The sequence below is a fragment of the Podarcis bocagei genome (assembly GCF_964188305.1).
Source record: "Podarcis bocagei genome assembly, chromosome: 3".
NCBI lineage: Eukaryota > Metazoa > Chordata > Lepidosauria > Squamata > Lacertidae > Podarcis > Podarcis bocagei.
Genome location: NC_138127.1, coordinates 90,072,423 through 90,090,626, shown reverse-complemented (window position 1 = coordinate 90,090,626; position 18,204 = coordinate 90,072,423). Strand labels below are relative to the sequence as shown.

The following is an 18,204-nucleotide window of genomic DNA, read 5'->3' as shown; positions in this document are numbered from 1 at the left end:
TTTCTGGATCAGGCTATTAGCCTATCTAGTCCAGACATCCTGTTCTTGCAGTCAAACAGGCATTATTATGCTGACTTAGGCCTTCCTACTGCATCTGCTGTTGCCTTTGCTTTGGATGCCCAAGGGATGAAGTGGGAGAATCCAGGATCAAGGCAGAGCTTGGGTTGTGGTCAGAGAGATGGGTGGTAGTTATCAAGTGAGACATCCATGAGATGGGTCCCTTGGTTGGGATCATTTCTGGTTCCTTTGACCCTTTAGGTTGTACTCAGATGATCTTTGGGTTTCCAAACCATTTTGTCTGGGTCAAGTGGGATTGTGACAACAGTTTGGTTAAATCTCCGCACAGCCTTGACTCTCTCTCTCTCTCTCTCTCCCTCTCTCTCTGTCCCTGTATAAACAGGGCAGGGGAGAATCTTTGTTACTCAGAGCAGCTCACACTGAAAGGTGGGGAAGTACTTAAATACATGAAAAGTACTTAAATACATTTTAGCAGTCATCCAGATGTCATGCAACCCAGTCGCTTAGTTGGGTTTATGTGACTTGGTGCATCCTGTGGAGCTTATGCACTCTGAATACACCTTTGGATTTAGCCTAGGGGTGGGGAACCCTTGTCCCACAGGCCTAGTAAATGCCCATCTGCTATCGAGCCACGTTCAAGATCCCTGTATTCATTTACATAGCCCTGAATGACTTAGCTCCAGGGTACCTTAGGGATTCCCTGAACCCTTATATCCCTTCTCAGCCATTGAGGTCAAGTGCAGGAGTGTCGTTGCTTGTCCCTTGAGTCAGAGAGGCCCTTCTGACACCGATAAGAAGTAGGGCCTTTAATATCATTGGCCCAGTCCTGGCAGTAAGGATTCAACAGGTGGCTTCAGATGCCTGTTGAAAACTTCTCTGTGCAGGCAATTAAGATAACATCTTTCCATAATAGTTAGTTGATGGTTTCTGATTTTAAACCCGTATGTGTTTTTATTCTGTAGATATAGATGTAGGTATAATTGTAAACCACTTCAATGTTTTTCTATGATTTAGTGGTATATAAATATTTTCCTAAGTAAAATAAATAAAAATGAGGCCTGTTGGGTCTCCCCTTTTGGCTAAGCTGTGCACACCTGCCCCTACATCTGACGTGCAAAGTAAGATTTCAGAGTTAGCTGATTGATCTGTATGAAAACAAACCAGTACTCAAGCCTGTGTGTACCCTGTGGTTCCAAAACAAAATTAAAATTCTACACCTAGGTAATCCAAATCTTGGTCTAGCAAAAATGGGATTCTACATCCTGTATACATTATGCAAGGTGACCACATATACATTCTTTCTCTTGATTTGCATACTTAGTTTTGCATAACTCTGCTTTTACTAAATTAGGGGAGGGGCAAAACTGAGGACCCCCCTCCCCCACACTCAACCCACTGAAAACATAGTTCATTCATCTCTAGGTTTTGGTTTTATGGAAGCCATTTTGGCACATTGAGCAACTAACAATAATACAGCTGTAATAGCACTTTCACATGTGAACATACGAAGCTGCCTTATAAGCAGTCAAACTATGGGTCCCCCTGCAGTCAGCACAGTCACTAGATCAATAGATTCGCTGTGGTTTTGAAGGTGTTCCCTGCCTGTTATGTGTGTCATATGTGTTCTCCATTTCTATTTGCCGTTTAGATTCTAGCCATTAACCGAGGGGAGAATCTCAAAGTCCTGACAGTGAAGGTCAACATTCCTGACGGCGTGAAGTTTGAATTCTGTAGGTGGTGTGTAAATGCAAGGTCTGTATGAGGGCATACCAATGCTTTGTTTGTTTTTCTGATCCCTTAAGCTGGGAGTGACTAGCCAATGTGGTTCTCCCCAGATGTTGGAGTCTCTCCCATTAGACTCAGCCAACATGGCCAATAATCAGGGTTGACAGGAGTTGTATGCAACCCAGCAATACCTTGAGGGTGTAGCATTGGCTATTGCTGCTTTAGATCTAGTAAAGGTAAAGGCAAATGGACCCCTGATCATTAGGTCCAGTCGTGACCGACTCTGGGGTTTAACCCACAGCGCCACCTGTGTCCCAACCCCCTACTATATGTTGGCTATAGAAGCTGTGATATATTGCTAGTAGCAATGTTCTTAGTTTTCAGCAACAAAATAATAATAATACATATTGCTCCCTCACTTGCCACATGAAAGTATTTGGGCTCACGTTCACATCTTTGTGAACGTAAGTGTGCACAGAACAATTTATTAAACTGTACATGTACATATGGGCTCTCCTGAAGGAGACGGGGATGTTAACTCTTGCACTCCCAGATTCCTTCTCCAAGATCTTGCAACCGAACCAGCGTCCTTTTAGTTCAGCCACAAGAGAAGGGATTCATACAGTATGTAGCTAGTTTAAGATGCTGCTGTGTTGTGATTCTCTTCTGGGTTACTGTATTGTGCCAAATTTCAAAAATCCACCCAGACAGAAATTTTAATCCTGAAAGAAGGTCGTGTCTGGGGAAAAGAGGACATGTGGCAACCAGACCTGGAAAAGAGGATGTATCCTAGAATCCTAGAAAAAGAGGACACATGACAACCCTGCGATGGGAATGTGCCCTACAAAGTAAACTGGAACAGTAATTGCTGGCTTGGCCAGCAAATAGAGCACTGGGCATGGAGATGGGGGAAACCTGGATCAGATCCAAGATAATAACATCATCTGTATAATGCAATAATATTTTGCACGGAGAAGGTTGAGGCTAAAGCTGGTAGAACTCTTAAGGCCCCCTTGTGGCTAGATGAGCCTTGATCTAGTGACTCTATGGATCACAGTTTTCATCCATTGACCTTTGGCTATAACAGCAATAGTTGCCTGGATTTGCTTGGGGTTCTTGTTGTTTTGTATGCTTGCTGGGTTAGCAGCTGTTGTTGACTGTTTTTATTTGAACTCTTATGTGCTGGGGAAACGTAATGTAGTAGAAGATCTAAGGTTTCTCCGGGAAAACCCAAAGCAGCAGTCAGTCAAAGTTCTATCTGGGAAATCCAAAGCAACAGAAGATCTTAAACAGATGTACATGAAATGAATTGATGCATGCATGACCGTAGTAGCCAGTTTTCCATTTATCTCTTTGGTAGTCTTGGCAGTTAGCTCATAAAATACATGTTGGGTAACCAATAGGTGCTGGCTGTGACCGTGAAGATTTGACCATGCTTCTAAATTGTGACAAGTGCCCCATATTCTCTTGTGCTACTTCTGGACTTGGCCAGGCTGTTTCAAGCTGTTACACTTGAGTTAATTTCCTACAAATTTGGTAGATAGTAGGAACCCATAGTAGTAGGATGGTAGGAACTTTGTCATCTGTTTGGCTTCTGACAGATTTTGTTAACCACCTTGTATGTATGGATATTCTTAGAAGAAGTTAGTCTGCAGGTTTCAAGGACTTCCAAGTCCCATAAAGAGGGTATTTGTAATGGACTTTGTAAACCCTGTGCTAAAACTCCATTCTGCTGAAGCTATAGTATGGCTTTCGGCAGGTTACACTTGCAACATGTTACCAAATAATCTTAGTTTTAAACATTTTGCTGCACAGATGGAGACCAAAGGCCTATGCGCAGCCTGAATTAATGGAGCTTCTACGTTATTCAACAGAAGACTCCTACAAGCGCCTTATTTATCCGCTTCTCTGCAGAGAATTCAGGTAAAGCAACACCCTTATGCATTGTAAACTGCCTTGTGTACCGTGATGTAGGAATATCAAATAAAAAGTATTTGCTTAAAATTTAGAAGCAGCACTTTCATAAAAAATACAGCAAGGCAATGCTCACTGGGGCTGGGTGATATAGCGGTATACAGTGGTACCGCTGTTCAAGAACAGTCCGGTTTAAGAACAATTTTTGATTTATAAACTCCACAAAACCAGAAATAGTGTCTTGGTTTGAGAACTTTACCTCGGTCTAAGAATGGAAGCTGATTGGTGGAAGGGCACTGGCGGTGAGAGGCCTCATTAGGGAAAGCATGCCTCGGTTTAAGAATGGACTTCCGGAATGGATTAAGTTCGTAAACCGAGGTACCACTGTATAGTCCAAAACCGGTTTGAAGTCCATATTATGATATTTTTATTTCATAATTTTTTAAAGATAAAGGTAAAGGTACCCCTGACTATTAGGTCCAGTCGCAGACGACTCTGGGGTTGCGCACTCATCTCGCTCTATAGGCCAAGGGAGCCGGCGTTTGTCCGCAGACAGCTTCCAGGTCATGTGGCCAGCATGACTAAGCCGCTTCTGGTGAACCAGAGCAGAGCACAGAAACGCCGTTTACCTTCCCGCCGGAGCGGTATCTATTTATCTACTTGCACTTGAAGTGCTTTCAAACTGCTGGGTGGTCAGGAGCTGGGACTGAACAACGGGAGCTCACCCTGTCACGGGGTTTCAAACTGCCAACCTTCTGATTGCAAGCCCTAGGCTCTGTGGTTTAGACCACAGCGCCACCCGCATCCCTCATAATTTTTTACCTGGCAATATATCGTGCATCATGGTGTGTGTGTGTGTTTGTGCGCACACATGTGCCATGCAGAAATCATGATGCAGGGAAATCTGTGAATCCAGCCGATGCCTCCGCATAGTTCCATCCTTATTTCAGACATTGTGATATTTTGTATCTTGCATGAAGGAGATTGCTTGATGCCTTGGTCCTCACTCAGAAGTTAGCCCCACTGCGATCAATACAGTGGTGCCCCGCAAGACGAATGCCTCGCAAGACGGAAAACTCGCTAGACGAAAGGGTTTTCCGTTTTGGAGGTGCTTCGCAAGACGAATTTCCTATGGGCTTGCTTCGCAAGACGGCAATGTCTTGCGAGTTCCTGCTGGGTTTCCCCCCCTTCCCCCCTTTTTCTAAGCCGCTAAGCCGCTTATCAGCTGATCCAATCAGCAGATAAGCCGCTAAAAGCCGCTAATAGCGCTAATCCGCTAATCCGTCAATGGGCTTGCTTCGCAAGACAAAAAAACCGCTAGACGAAGAGAATCACAGAACGGATTCTTTTCGTCTTGCGAGGCACCACTGTATTGATTGATTGATTGATTGATTTCTATACTGTCCTTCATCCGAGGATCACAGGGTGGTTTACGATATATAAATACATACCATAGTGACAAAAAAGTCCCCCCCCCCAAAAAAAATAAAAATTAATAGGTCATTGCAGTTCTGAGGCATTGCGGTTCTGAGCTGTTTAAGGCTTTGTAGGTAAAACCTCATTGGCAGCCAGTGCAGTTGGGCCAGGGTTGGCAACATATGCTCAAACTGTCTTGTCCCAGTGAGCAACCTGGCCTCTGAATTGCACCATCTGAAGTTTCCAAACCGTCTTCAGAGGCAGCCCCACGTATAGCACGTTGTAGTAATCTAGCAATAAGCTGTACTTCCAAGTAGACCTGTGTAGGATCGGTCTAATTGAAGAGTTTTTAACACATGCTCTTTTAGTAGTTACGGTTTCCTGATTTGTTCTTTAGATCACAAGAATATGCAAAAAAAAATTTGGCAAGTTGAAAGACACATTTCCCCTGGCAGCTAGTATAGTGGGAAATAACTTAATGATCAAAAAATGCATTGTAAATGGGGGGAAAATTTGACAGTTTGTGTATGCAAACGGCAATTTCCTTAACATTTTTAATGACAGCACCATATTGTGAGCCCCCCATATTGAGTAATACATCAGATGGTTATAATGGTCTTGATGCAAACTGCTGTGCTGCTAAAATTGTTTTATTGTATCCATTTCACAATCACTGTTTCGGTAATGTGCTCCATCATGTCGCTCTAATCCCATTTCTCATACTTCTCTGGAGGGATTCGTGGAGGCTAATTGCTCTAGCTATAAGTATCTTTTTAGCTGTCATTTCCCCCCCTTCCTAAATTAACGACCTCATAGTCATAATATTGGGCTCAACTCTGCCACGGTTGCTGTACTGACTAGACTATGAAGCAATCTGTTTCACCAATGACAATATAATGGCTTTTGTAACCAGCTGAAGTGGCGTTTTGGCGCTGCAGAAATAAAATGGGAATTAAAAGCTTTTTAGCCTTTTTTAAAAAATGTAGAGTTCTTGTTTATTTGAAATATCACCATACAGGATCTCCATCCCAGCCACATCCTCTCTAAAAACAACACCTTCTACGTTCTCAACAGTAGCCCTGTTAGTTAGCACTCAACATCTACGACGAATAGTTCAACCGCATGGATGTCCAGTGCCTTTGTCCAGCTAGCGCAGGAGACTTCCAGTTGCACAATGAAACGTTCCCCTTCTCTTCTTTACCCTACAGTCCTCCACATGCCATCAAGTTGGCTCCAGAGGACCTCCCAGAGGGGCATGTGGGGAGAGGAGAGGAAGGAATAAGTTGTAGAAGCAAAACACTGTTTAGGAGCCGGGAGAAATCTGTACAGGCAATGACCAATTTACCGTATTTTTTGCTCTATAAGACGCACTTTTTCCCCTCCAAAAATTAAGGGGAAATGTGTGTGCGTCCAATGAAGTGAATGCAGGCTCCTTGGCTTCAGTGATAGCAACGCGAAGCCTCCGAAGCGCAGAGGGAGCGCTATCAGGGATAGCCACCTGAAGCCTTCGGAGCGCAGCGCGAGTTCCCGTTGCTCTCCGGAGGCTTCGGGTTCCTTTTGCTGAAGCCGGGAGAGCAAGACTCTCCTGGCTTCAGCAGAGAGGGAGAGCTGCGCCCCTTCAGCCAAGCGGGAGGAAAAATGGAAGGGGCTCCGTTTCTCCTGTCGCTTTGCTGAAGGGGCGCTAAGCAGAGAGGGGGAGAATTTTCCCCCCTTGTTCTCCCCCTCTAAAACAAGGTGCATCCTATGGTCGGGTGCGTCCTATAGAGCGAAAAATACGGTACATGCGCCTGGTTGACACACGCATCACAGCTACCTGGAAGTGGCTGGAAAAGGGGATGGAAAGGACTTATGCGCTGTCCACGGACATGCACAATGACCTGGAATGCAACCTCCACATAAATGGGGAGTTTCCTGTACTGATTCCTTTCTGGATAATAAAGTACTTATGCGATGCCCTCCATATATTGCTGGACTCCACTTCCCTTCACCTTGACCCATTGGACAAGCTGCCTGGGGAGCTGGAGTCAAACAACATCTGGAGGGCACTACGTTGGCTACGGCTGATGGCCTGCGACAAGTCACAAAGGCCAGACAAAAACGGCTTCATTTGGCCCCTGGGCCAGAGGCTCCTCACCTCTGCCATAGATGCAAGTAAGGGAGGAGGCAAAAGTTTCTTTTGAAGCAAGAGCAGAGTTTCCTTGAGAATGTAAATCACTCAGGCAATGAAAAAGCTGAGTCACAGTCCACAGTAAGTGTACTGTCAAATTTTAAGTGCCCGGACAGTTTCTCCTATGCATTCTTTTTAAACTAACTTTATTTAAAAAAATAAAAAATTAAAAAAAATTACAAGCATGAATTGTTGTCTTTCAGAAAAAATGCATGTTCTGCATTTGTATGCAGTCATCCATGCTGCATCAAAACAGACTTGGGGGCGGGGAGTGTTTGCTCCTTAAAAAGTAAGAGTAGGAGAGATGGAAAAGTCATGGGAAAGAAGAGTTTGGATTTGATATCCCGCTTACCGATATATCACTACCCGAAGGAGTCTCAAAGCAGCTAACATTCTCCTTTCCCTTCCTCCCCCACAACAAACACTCTGTGAGGTGAGTGGGGCTGAGAGACTTCAGAGAAGTGTGACTAACCCATGGTCACCCAGCAGCTGCATGTGGAGGAGTGCATGTGGAGGAGCGGAGACGCGAACCCGGTTCACCAGATTACAAGTCTACCGCTCCTAACCACTACACCACACTGGCTCTCAACGGAAAAGGGCAATGGAGTGTTGGTGTGAGGAAGCCAATATGCAATTTTGCCTACCTGTGATGAAATAACTCTGTTTTTTTGCTACACTCCTTTCTTAGATCTAAATTGACTTCAGACGCAGAGAAGGAATCTGTAATGATGTTCGGAAGGAACCTCCGCCAGTTGCTTCTCATGAGCCCTGTAAGAGGACGGACCTTGATGGGAGTTGATCCTGGCTACAAACATGGTTGCAAACTGGCCATCATTTCACCAACCAGTAAGTGTGGTGCTCCAGCTGTGAGAAGCACTAGTTGTGTTATCAGGACATGTGTAGCTAATGTCATGCTCTGCAGATGGTGTCGGACTATAGCTCCCATCTTCTGTGACCATTAGCTATGCTTGCTGGGGGGGGGGGTGTCATAGGAATCCTGCAACATCTGAAAGGCATTACGTGGCTACCCTATACTAAGCTAATGCTTTAGGCTGTGCAGCAGAAGAGGGAAACCCCAGGCAAATGGCGGGTGGGAGGGGAAGCAAAGGTGTAGAAGAATTACCGTATTTTTCGCTCCATAAGATGCACCTAGTTTTTAGAGGGGGAATGCAAGAAAAAAAAATTCTTTGTAAGCAAGCCGGGTTCATAAACTAAGCCTCCATCCTGGCTTGTTTCAACAAACCATAGTTTAAAGCAGAAATAGCAGGTGATGTTGGAGTCCAGCTTACATCATCCCCACCCACATTTGTTAACACTCAGAGGGTACCATGGTATCTATCCATGGTTAACCAGTGTCCCCTCATTTTGCACACAGTGAGAAACTCTGGCTTGTTTAAAACAAGAAGCAAAAGCTCCTGTTTGCAGCTGCAGCACAGCAAGAGAGAGGAGGGGCGCATGCATGAGCCTGAAGCTTGCTGAAATTTGTTCTAGTACCACCAAACCATGGTTTACTGTTGCATATGAAACGGACCACCAAGTTTATTCTTCCTAACTAGATGGCTTTTCATTTCTTGTCACCTTAGGCCAAATACTCCATACTGATGTTGTCTATTTACACTCTGGTAAAGGATTCCGTGAAGCTGAGAAGATACGGACACTTCTGCTGGATTACAAGTATGTTAAACAAACCTTCACTCTTTTGGTCTGCCCATGTATTAGAGCTGAACCGAAATGGAAGGGGTGCCTTTTTGCAATCCTGTTTGGTGGCCCTAGAAATCTGCCTCCCCTGCTTTTTGGCAGCCTTTTTCAACCAATATCAGGGTACTGGGAAGAGGGAGAGGAGCACATGTCTGTTGCTGAGACAACAGGGCCAACATTCCCTGTCTTGCTGAGCTGTGTTGGGGGGCAATGATGTTACCAATGCAATGTAGCAAGAAAGGAGCCATGTTTGCTCAATCATATCCTGGCTTCATAAACTGAGATATGAATGAACCTTCCTTGCTCCCTTCTCTGGATACTTGAATGCATTATGAAATTACCTTCCTTTAACCATAGGTTCCCACTTCATCTTGAACCAGCTTCAAACTGTGGTTTAAGGTCTGGCTTGTTCCATTGTTTCCCTGTTTGAATGAAATGGGAAACCATGGTTAGTGGGATACTTCCATACTGCATTCAGGTATGCTGTGAAGCTGAGATACCTCAACTGGACCAGGGAGCATCATTCCTCTTTCTTCATTAATGGATGTGTGCAGTACTTCCATCTCCGTTCACAGTAAAGGAGTTTTCAGAGTTCTCTCTTTGTTCAGGAATGTATGGGAGATGCATTGTGCATTAATTCATTTCGGGTTAACAGGGCTGCCCTTCTCCTTATCAATTTTAATCGTGCAACATTGTCTTGTGAGAAGATACGCATCACATTCTCAGCCCATGAAATAATTATGGTAGCCTGTGTTATTACAGTTTCCCATTGCATTTTCTGATCCAGTCAAGTGATAAAAATAGATATACATGAATGAAATCAGGATAAAGAGTTGAAGGAGAAGCTTGCGATTACCTGCACAATTTTTCATTCAAAAATACTTTTATTTTATTTCATTTGTAAAAATTGGGGTTAGTTTTCCCGGACAGTTTGCTTAAGGGTGGTACTGTATATGAGCTTATAAACAAACAAACAAATACAGTGGTACCTCGGGTTACATACGCTTCAGGTTACAGACTCCACTAACGCAGAAATAGTGCTTCAGGTTAAGAACTTTGCTTCAGGATGAGAACAGAAATCGGGCTCTGGCGGCGCTGCGGCAGCAGGAGACCCCATTAGCTAAAGTGATGCTTCAGGTTAAGAACAGTTTCAGGTTAAGTACGGACCTCCGGAACGAATTAAGTACTTAACCCGAGGTGCCACTGTACCAAGTCTTTGCATCTCCACTATCTGAAACAATGTACTATGTTAGGTGGCCTTTTCATGTTAACTCAGGTAAGTTGACCTTCTTTTTCCCATTCCATATTGTTGAGCCAGGTGCATCTCCTTCTCTCTGATCTGTTGGTGGAGGAAGCAACAGCGCCTCCTACTGGGACAGATGGTGCCATGATGACTTCATACTTTCTCAACCTTAATATTCTCTTTTCCCCTCCCTCTGAAAGCTGCGGCACCGTTGTGATTGGCAATGGAACGGCTTGTAGGGAAACAGAAGCTTACTTTGCTGACTTGATTACGAAGAAATACTTCGCGCCTTTGGATGTCACTTACTGGTAAGAAAATATATGAAGCGTGGTCTTTGCTTTGGTAGAAATGTAGCTTCTATAAGAATTTTTTAAATTTTTTTTTTTTTTTTGAGATGGCTATTTCCCCATGTATCTCCTTTTGCTCGGTCCAGCTGTTTTCAGGCAAAACCTCAAAACAAACAAAGAGACATTGAACATGATCATCATTGTTATTAGTCTCCAGAGGGCCTGTAGAAACAAACTGAAGTAAACAGTTCATTGATAGTCCCAATAATTATGGTCATGGTACAGCGCAGGAACGGGGAACACCTTTCAGCTGGGTGAGGCCAAGGGGCAAAACTGATTGGAGCAATGAATGCAAATGTTAACCATTGTACCATAGGCGAATTTCTACAACACTCACCAATTTTAATTTGGGGGGGTGGAGTATTCCCAACTAGCAAAGGTTTGGGAATGCATATGTAGACCTGATTGTCTTCATAAAGGTAAGGTAAAGGACCCCTGGACAGTTAAGTTCAGTCCAAGGCGACTATGGGGTTGCAGCTCTCATCTCACTTTCAGGCCGAGGAAGCCAGTGTTGTTCCACAGACAGCTTTCCGGGTCATATGGCCAGCATGACTATACTGCTTCTGGTGCAACGGGACACTGTGACAGAAACCAGAGCGCATGGAAATGCTGTTTACCTTCCCACCACAGCAGTACCTATTTATCTACTTGCACTGGCGTGCTTTCGAACTGCTAGGTTGGCAGGAACTGGGACAGAGCAACGGGAGCTCACCCTGTAGCGTTGATTCGCACCTCCAACCTTCTGATTGGCAAGCCCAAGAAGCTCAGTGGTTTAGACCACAGCGCCACCCATGTCCCATAGTTCCTGACTGGACTGGGCAATGCATTGCAAATTACAATTTTCCAGGTGACATGTTTTTGTCGTCACCCACCTGTCTTGGGAGACAATGGAGGAGTGCATCTTTGGGGTTGAAATGAAACTGTTGGGAGATTGTAGCGCCTGCTGTGGCTGTAGAGACCTATATTGGAGAGACATGATTTGTTGCAGCTGGGGCAGAGGAAGGCGTGCCACTGCAGATGCACCACAGCCTATCTTAATAATAGAAAGTGAAGTCCTTCAGGCTGAAATCTTCTGTGTGTTTACTTAGATAAATCCCACTGAGGTCAATTGCCCAACAGTGAAATCCTAACCATGTCCTGTAAGTGCTATTGAACCCAACTGGGCGTAAAGGTAAAGGGACCCCTGACCATTAGGTCCAGTCATTGCCGACTCTGGGGTTGCGGCGCTCATCTCGCTTTACTGGCCGAGGGAGCCGGCGTACAGCTTCCAGGTCATGTGGCCAGCATGACTAAGCTGCTTTCTGGCGAACCAGAGCAGCGCACGGAAACGCCGTTTACCTTCCCACCAGAGTGGTACCTATTTATCTACTTGCACTTTGACGTGCTTTTGAACTGCTAGGTTGGCAGGAGCAGGGACCGAGCAACGGGAGCTCACCCCGTCGCGGGGATTTGAACCGCCGACCTTCTGATCAGCAAGTCCTAGGCTCTGTGGTTTAACCCACAGCGCCACCCGGTTCCCTTGCAACTGGGCTTACACCTGGGTAAATGGAATTAAGATTGAAACCATCGCTTGAATGGAATTAGATCATTGGAAGCTGCCTTATTGTTGGTCCATCTAGCTCAGTATGTCTGCAATGACTGGCAGGGGCTCTCCAAATTTTCAGACATGGAACATTCCTAGTTCTACCTGTAGATACCAAGGATTGAAGCTGGGGCCTTCTGCAGGTGTCCTGCCACTGAGCCATGGCCCTTCCCTTCAGTAAGTCTCACTGAAATATGTGGGATGACTCTGAAACTGCTTATGTTGAAATGGAATGGATTTTGATGGACCAAGTCTGCAATCCTCTGCACATTGTCCCATGAAGCTCAATGGACTTTCTTCTGCGTTGATATACATAGGATTGTGTCCTTAGTGCCTCTTTAACCACCCTTGACCGCTGGCTGATGAAAACAGCGTTACCAAGTAAAGAATATGTACAGATTTTCTGTCTTTGTCTCTTGTCTTCCCTGAAATTTGCCTGTATTATTAGTTTTTGAGCCATGTGCTTATTCATTCACTTTGGGCAAGCACTTCTCCCTGTTCCAGCTTTCGAGAAATTGGTAGTATTTGCAGCCACCGGTCATCTGGGAGCATTTAACTATGCCGAAAGAGATTAAGCAAAATCCACTGAGCATCTAATTTCCAGTGCATTCTACTCCATTGCTTAAGCGACTTAAATATCAGTATTAAACGCTTTGGTCTTTCCTAATGGAATCACTTCCTAGCTTTGAAGTGGGCCCCTGACTGGCGAAAGTTTTAGTTTACGGTTCTCGTTCTTTTGTATTTTATATGTGTCTGTGCAAACCTTTACGTACCCCTTTCGACTTTAATGTGTGTTACATTTCCAAATATCTGCATTAGTCTCTCCGGACTTTGCCACTTTCAAGTCCCCTTGCCCTCCTCTGTTTCTAATGTTTCACCCAGCCTAATTACATTTACTTTTCTGCTTCACAGCACTCTCAGTTTGAAGGGTGATTTAACGTTTGGGGTTTGCATTATGATAATTATATTTCAAGACCGTGGTGGGGGGGATTAAGATGTATTTGCTCCGGTTGCAGATAAAAAAGGTTCAGATCCACTTGTAAAACTTGATTGGTTAACAGCCCATAGTTTTTATTATTATATTTGCTGCTCATGCAGCATTAATTCTCAATTCATCAGGGTACCCAGGGTGCTGTAACTCTAGAGGTGACCTTGGGACTTGATTTACCTCCGCTCGGTTTTCTTTGTTAATGTGCCATGAAAGAAGTACATGAAAGATAGCCAACTTCAAAGCACCTTTTAAAGGAAAATGGCTGATACAAATCCCCTGGCTTTTAATAATGCCTGTCAAATGTTTCAGCTGTCTTGCGTCCTTTTACAAGCTTTTGCTTGCTGCAGTAAATCAGTTTGTTTCAGGTTGGGATGGGGGCCGTTAGAGAACAACAGGATTATTTTTATTTTATTTTGTTTTGCTTTTTGTTCACTTTTGCAATTATTACAATCACTTACTAACAGCACAATCCTGACGCATGCCTACTTGGAAGTAAATCCCAATGAATTCAGTGGGACTTAATCCCAAGTAAGTGGCACATTAACAATTTTTCTGAGTTGCCTTCCTCTAGAAAAGTTGGCTTTCAAAAATTCCAGGTAAACAAGTACTTCCTTGATTCTTGTTAATAATAATAATAATAGTAATAGTACTACTCTTAAAACTAGTAAAATGATAAAAATTTGTTATGAATAACACAGCATTTAAATAGATAATCTCATCAGCCAGTAGTTGGGAGTTCTTAGAAGAATTTTTTTTTAAAAAAGAAAATTGTGAAAAGTTAAAGCCCATCTTTCTCAAGTGAAAGATGAAAATTTCTTACAATGAAAATTTAAACAGCAAAACCTCAAGTCCTAGGACATGGTTGGAAGATGAGTGATGTAGCAAGGTTGAAGCAACAAAGGTACAGGTCTTTGTCCGTTCATGCAGGGAAGATCACTTGGGATTTACTATATGTCCCATTTTGAGTTCTATTATGGAAAAAAAGGTGGGATAATAATGAAATGAGTGCAAGAAGAAGAAGAAGTAGGTTTTCACCAGGCAGGGATGAGAAGATCAATTCCCCAGGAGGCATCTTCAACTAGATCTAGTGGGTTTATTGGTTTGGTTGTTTATTATTAAAAATATACACCACAAAGTGTGGTTTACATAAAACAATAAAAATACTGTGATAACATTCGCTAAGGTTCCCCCAAAAACAAGATAAAACAAAACTATATATTGCAGATGAAACTTCACAGTGTACGAAACACTGTTAAAAGGCAGGGCCGTGGAAAGCTTAAGAAAGCATATATACATTTGAAAGAGGTGGTCAGAAGTAATTCCTGTCTCTGCCTCTTGATTTGCTCAAGGGAGTGCATTCAGAAGGCTGGGTGCTGTCACTGAGATGGCCCCCTCCCACCTTGTCATCAAGTGATAATCTGCTGATAGTGGAACAACCAGCAAGGTTTCTCTGAAAGATCGTACAGACTCGCTTGACCTGTTCCGGGGGTGGGGTGGAGAGTTGTCCGAATGCCAACAACTAAACCTTGGCTTGGTAGGCGGCTAGTGCAAATATTTCAGCACCCATGTCATATACGTAAAGCAGTGTCTCACCATGTAGAGGAGAGGGTAATTATAATTGCCTGGGCACATTTGACTCTGACTTCAGGCTTGGTTTGGGTACTGCGACAGCCCTGGTTGATGATGGAGTAGAGCCCTGCTGGTCTCCCTTGATCTCTCAGCTGATCTTGATACTATTGACCTTGGTATTCTCACTAGTTTGGGAGATGGAGGTATGGTGGTTGTGGTGGTTCCACTCCTACCTTCAGGACAGTTCCAAAGTGGTTCTGCTTCGCCCCTGTGGTGATGCTGCTGTAGGATCTCACAGGCTTCTGTCCTCCGTGGTATTTCATATCTCTATGAGGCTGGTGGGAGCAGTCATCAGGGGATTTGGAGCACAGTCAAATGCAAATGAAGGTCAGTAATATTTATAATAGCTGGACCAAGTGAAGCTGAGCAGGTACTGGACAGATGCCTGGAGGCATGAATGGACTTGATGAGAGCCAGTAAGCTGAAATGGAGTCCCAACAAAGTAAAGGCACTTCTGTTGGGTAGTTGGGGGCGGGGTATGGCCTGTTCTAGATTGAGTTCCCACAGGAGACAATGATGGCCACCAACCTAAAAAGGGACCCCTGACCATTAGGTACAGTAGTGGCCAACTCTGGGGTTGCGGTGCTCATCTTGCTTTATTGGCCGAGGGAGCCGGCGTACAGCTTCTGGGTCATGTGGCCAGCATGACTAAGCTGCTTCTGGCGAACCAGAGCAGCACACAGAAACACCGTTTACCTTCCCGCCGGAGCAGTAGCTATTTATCTACTTGCACTTTGACGTGCTTTCAAACTGCTAGGTTGGCAGGAGCAGGGACCGAGCAACGGGAGCTCATCCCGTCACGGGGATTCAAACCACCAGCCTTCTGATCAGCAAGTCCTAGGCTCTGTTTAACCCACAGCGCCACCCGCGTCCCTATGCCACCAACCTAGATGGCTTCAAAAGAGGATTAGACCAATTCATGGAGGAGAGGGCTAGCAATGCTTCTGAATGCCAGTTGGTGGAAACCACAGAAGGGAAGGTTGGTGTTGTACTTGAGTCCTCCTTGCTGGTTTCTCACAGGCATCTAGTTGGCCACTGTGAGAACAGAATGCTGGACTAGATAGGCCATTGGCCTGATGCATTAGGGTGTTATTGCACATTTACTTACCCCCCTTCCAGCTCTTAATGTTTATGAATGACTTGAGACTCCTCTACCTTGCACGGCAAGCCTTTATATTAGATATTCTTAATGCAAATCCAGCATGTCAACTTTTGTAATCTAGGAGGCAAATCCTTACCTAGTCCTCATGGACCTTCTGACAAATTCCTGAGATCAGTTACAGTCCTACATACTGGCCTGCATTAAAAATGTGCTCTTACGGGTTTTGACATTTTAAAGGTTTGGAAATGAGATACTCCCAAATATTATTTATAGTCAGCGGAAAAAGGAAGTCCTGGAACCTACTAAACATTTTGTCAGGCAGGATTTTCAAACTGCTTCAATAAATGGAAGTGTGTGATATCACCTTCGTAACAGCCTTCCCCCGCCTTTACTTTTTCTAGTAATATATTATTACTTGAGGCCTTTAATTCAGAATGGAAAACAAAATGGATGGTTACCTATCTACCTATCATTGAACTGAGTCTCTCCACTATGAAACTAATATGTTTTGAATCTCAGGAACTCTTGTGGGATCTCAGGAGCCAAGCCAGTTTGAATAACTGATTCGAAATAGCTCCCCCCCCCCATGTCGGTGTCTGTTCTTATTTCATTGTTTCTGAAATTATTCCTGCAGTTGACGTGCAGTACTCCCTCCAAACACAACCTTTCCCCCTCTCTAGCCCAATTGAATTGTCTCATTTAATTAAATGCAATTAATTATTCGGCAAACAAATTAGTCAGCCTGCAAATCGGAAGCTATTTAGTACTTTTGGTTGGAATGCGCTAGAATTAGCATTTGATAAAATGTTGTTTGACATTTGAACCTGTTAAGAAGCGTTTCGGAGAAATGGTTTAGACGTGTGCCTTTGCTGGAACACTCTTGCCTCACTGCTGTGTGGAAGAACTTTGGAAAGGAAATTTTGGGGAGACCAATGGTACAGTTCCCTTGATGAGTCTACTCTGTATAATTTCACCCTTGCAGTGCCAGGGCTGAAACATTAATAGCAGTTGTTTCCTGAGGATACTATTTGCTTCCACTGGCCTTTATTTAGATATTTTCTTCCCATGCTATATCCCTTATCTAATTCACTTCCAATGTTGCTATTCCCCACATAGATTTAATAGCAGATGGGGGGGGGCGGATTTAGATTGGGGAAGTGGCATAGGGTACCATCTTCAAAGAAGCTGTGTGTGACTGCTGGTTGGTAAAATGAAAATCCACAGAGATCCTAATTGTGGATTTCCTGTGCCCTGATCTGGCCGAATATAGCATTCATCTCTTCCCAGGAGATTTCTGCCTAGGTCCCGTGTTTGTCATTTCCTAAGCTGCGTTAAACCAATGTCTGAAGATCTACAGTGATTAGATGTACGATGTCACTGGAACACCCTGGGCTGATTTAACACTGCTTTAATGGGAAGTAAGTGTGATCTCTGAAAGCAGGATTGTATCTCTGCTCTTCTGTCTTCGAGGGAGTGGAGCAGTGGTGATGATCGGATGTCCCAATATTTGGAGCTGGTTTGGATTCAGATCAGCATCTGTGATGACAGATGCTGAGCAGATGTGTTCGATAACTGGCACAAACGATCTTTAGGACTCTTGACAATGAGAGCAATGAAGAGAAGACACAAAAAGAGGCCTGAAGGAAGACGACTGCATGATTTCAGAGTATTTCACGGTATCCGTTCATGTTGCGATGTGGCTATCAGTATAATTTTTTCTGACTATAGGTCTTTAGGGCTGATGAGAAACACTTCAGGAATTGTTTTTAAAAATACATTTTTATATATAATATTTTGCTGGGTGGCTTGGCTCTCTTGTGCGCCTTCCGCTCTGAATGGTAGTCTTGCATATCTCCTCTCTCTCTTTTTCTTTAGCTTCACAATGATATATTCTAGCAGAACATGCAGTTTCGTTTTTGAGTCTCCTTTTCTTTTTGTTGTTCTGCTGGACGTTAAATGTATTGACTGGATCTGCCCAGTCCCATTACTACCTCCCAGCAAACAGCAATATTCTTTATGACAGACGGGGCAGGATTTTTAAAAACCATGCAGTCTGTTATTGGCATACAAATACCGTAAGCGATAGAAGCTCTGTTGGATCATTCTGTTGGCATTTGATAAGCAAAGACAAATAAGGGATGCAAAATCAGATTTGTTTATTTTTCTTCATTAAAAAACTTTATAGCCTGCTCTCCGCCCCCGACACACACATAGAGTTGCCTAAAGTGGCTTCCAATGAAAAGAAACAAAAGCAGGAATAATCTAACAATTAAAGAACAAATTAGCAAAACTAGACATTAAAACAGGAGCTGAAACACAAAGGAGTCACGCTAACTATTGATACATTAAACAGCCACAGAATCAAAAGCTTG

The 18,204-nt window shown here is 43.9% G+C and overlaps 1 protein-coding gene across 2 annotated transcripts in view; it reads left to right on the top strand.

Annotated features, from left to right (window-relative positions):
* Positions 1-18,204, top strand: part of SRBD1 (S1 RNA binding domain 1) — a 179,325-nt gene that overhangs the window by 27,956 nt on the left and 133,165 nt on the right. The window contains exons 10-14 of one of the 2 annotated variants that reach the window (XM_081188467.1): positions 1,667-1,770; positions 3,559-3,666; positions 7,929-8,086; positions 8,824-8,914; positions 10,382-10,489. In XM_081188467.1, coding sequence (XP_081044593.1) covers positions 1,667-1,770; positions 3,559-3,666; positions 7,929-8,086; positions 8,824-8,914; positions 10,382-10,489 — 569 coding nt within the window. The remainder of the gene's footprint in view (positions 1-1,666; positions 1,771-3,558; positions 3,667-7,928; positions 8,087-8,823; positions 8,915-10,381; positions 10,490-18,204) is intronic. The other variant, XM_081188468.1, reaches the window with a different exon arrangement.